At 41.0% G+C, this 1,331-nt stretch overlaps 1 protein-coding gene across 2 annotated transcripts in view; it reads left to right on the top strand.

Annotated features, from left to right (window-relative positions):
- LAMP5 (lysosomal associated membrane protein family member 5) overlaps positions 1-1,331 on the top strand; it is a 14,203-nt gene extending 12,872 nt beyond the window's left edge. For both annotated transcript variants that reach the window (XM_008703344.1, XM_008703343.2), the window contains one exon: positions 1,153-1,331. In XM_008703344.1, the coding sequence (XP_008701566.1) occupies positions 1,153-1,331 (179 nt within the window). The remainder of the gene's footprint in view (positions 1-1,152) is intronic.

The following is a 1,331-nucleotide window of genomic DNA, read 5'->3' as shown; positions in this document are numbered from 1 at the left end:
TTTTTTTTTTTTAAGATTTATTTATTTATTTTACAGAGCAGGGGGAGGGGCAGAGGCAGAGGGAGAGAGAGAGAGAGAGAGAGAGAGAGAAAATCCTCAAGCAGACTCCCCACTGAGCACAGAGCTCAACATGGGGCTCGATCCCAGTTCCCTGAGATCATGACCCGAGCCGAAATCAAGAGTCAGCTGCCTCAACAACAGGCGCCCCACAGGAATGCAGTTCTGCTCTGCTCTACAAACTATATGACCCCCAGTTTTCTCCAAAATTTGTTCTCAGGTTCTAGGTAAAAATGGAGGCATAGGGCTATTAAACTGTCTTGTACATAGTTTAATACTCCCTTTTATATACCCCTTTCTGTCGTGTGTTTTGTTCAGGATTTTTCCTAAGGCAACAAAAAATAATTCTTAAGAAAGTAAACCACAATTCTGATGCTAAGTGAAATAAGTCAGAGAGAGACAAATACCACATGATTTTCTCTCATATGTGGAATTTAAGAAATAAAACAAACAAAAAAGAGAAACAAACAAAACCAGACTCTTAACTATAGGGAACAAACTGATGGTGACCAGAGGGGAGGTGGGGGGGGGATTTATTCATTATTCTTAAGTAAATATCTAGTATTGAAATGCTGGGTTATAAAGTAGGCATACGTTTCCCTTTAATAGAAGCTACTGGACAGTTTTACAAAGTGGGGAGAGTTCCAGTGGCTCCACATCGTTACCAGCACTTGATATTTTCAGTCTTTTGGAAGCTGTGTACTGTGTGCAGTTCTCTATGTGTGCACATACTTCAATACAACGTTGAAAAACTAAACCATCAATAAAAATGACAGTGGCTGTGTTTAATGCTGAAACTGAAAACTTAAATCAATCATCCGGATGTTCTGTTGCCAACTGCCAGGAATCCGATGACTGAGTGTTGCCCTATTTAATTGATGCACTTGAATTTTACAATGTGCAGAAATATGAAGTGGTGCATCCTTCTCGTTGGTCGGAAAACATGATTTCTAAATAAGAGTCTCCCCAAATGTTCGTTAAGAAATCTTTTCACCTCCATTTCCAACTAAAAAAGATCTTGGTTTTGATAGGAGGACTTATGATTGAAAATATTTTGACAGGAGCTGATTGGGCTCTTCTTCTTTCCCATTTCAGAGCATAAGTGTCCAGTGGATGAGCGGGAGCAGTTGGAGGAAACCTTGCCCCTGATTTTGGGGCTCATCTTAGGCCTCGTCATTGTGGTAACACTGGCGATTTACCACATCCACCACAAAATGACGGCCAACCAGGTGCAGATCCCTAGGGATCGATCCCAATATAAGCACATGGGCTAG

Source organism: Ursus maritimus, unplaced genomic scaffold (genome assembly GCF_017311325.1).
Source record: "Ursus maritimus isolate PB19 unplaced genomic scaffold, ASM1731132v1 scaffold_22, whole genome shotgun sequence".
NCBI classification, from domain to species: domain Eukaryota; kingdom Metazoa; phylum Chordata; class Mammalia; order Carnivora; family Ursidae; genus Ursus; species Ursus maritimus.
This window is presented reverse-complemented; position numbering and strand designations above follow the sequence as displayed.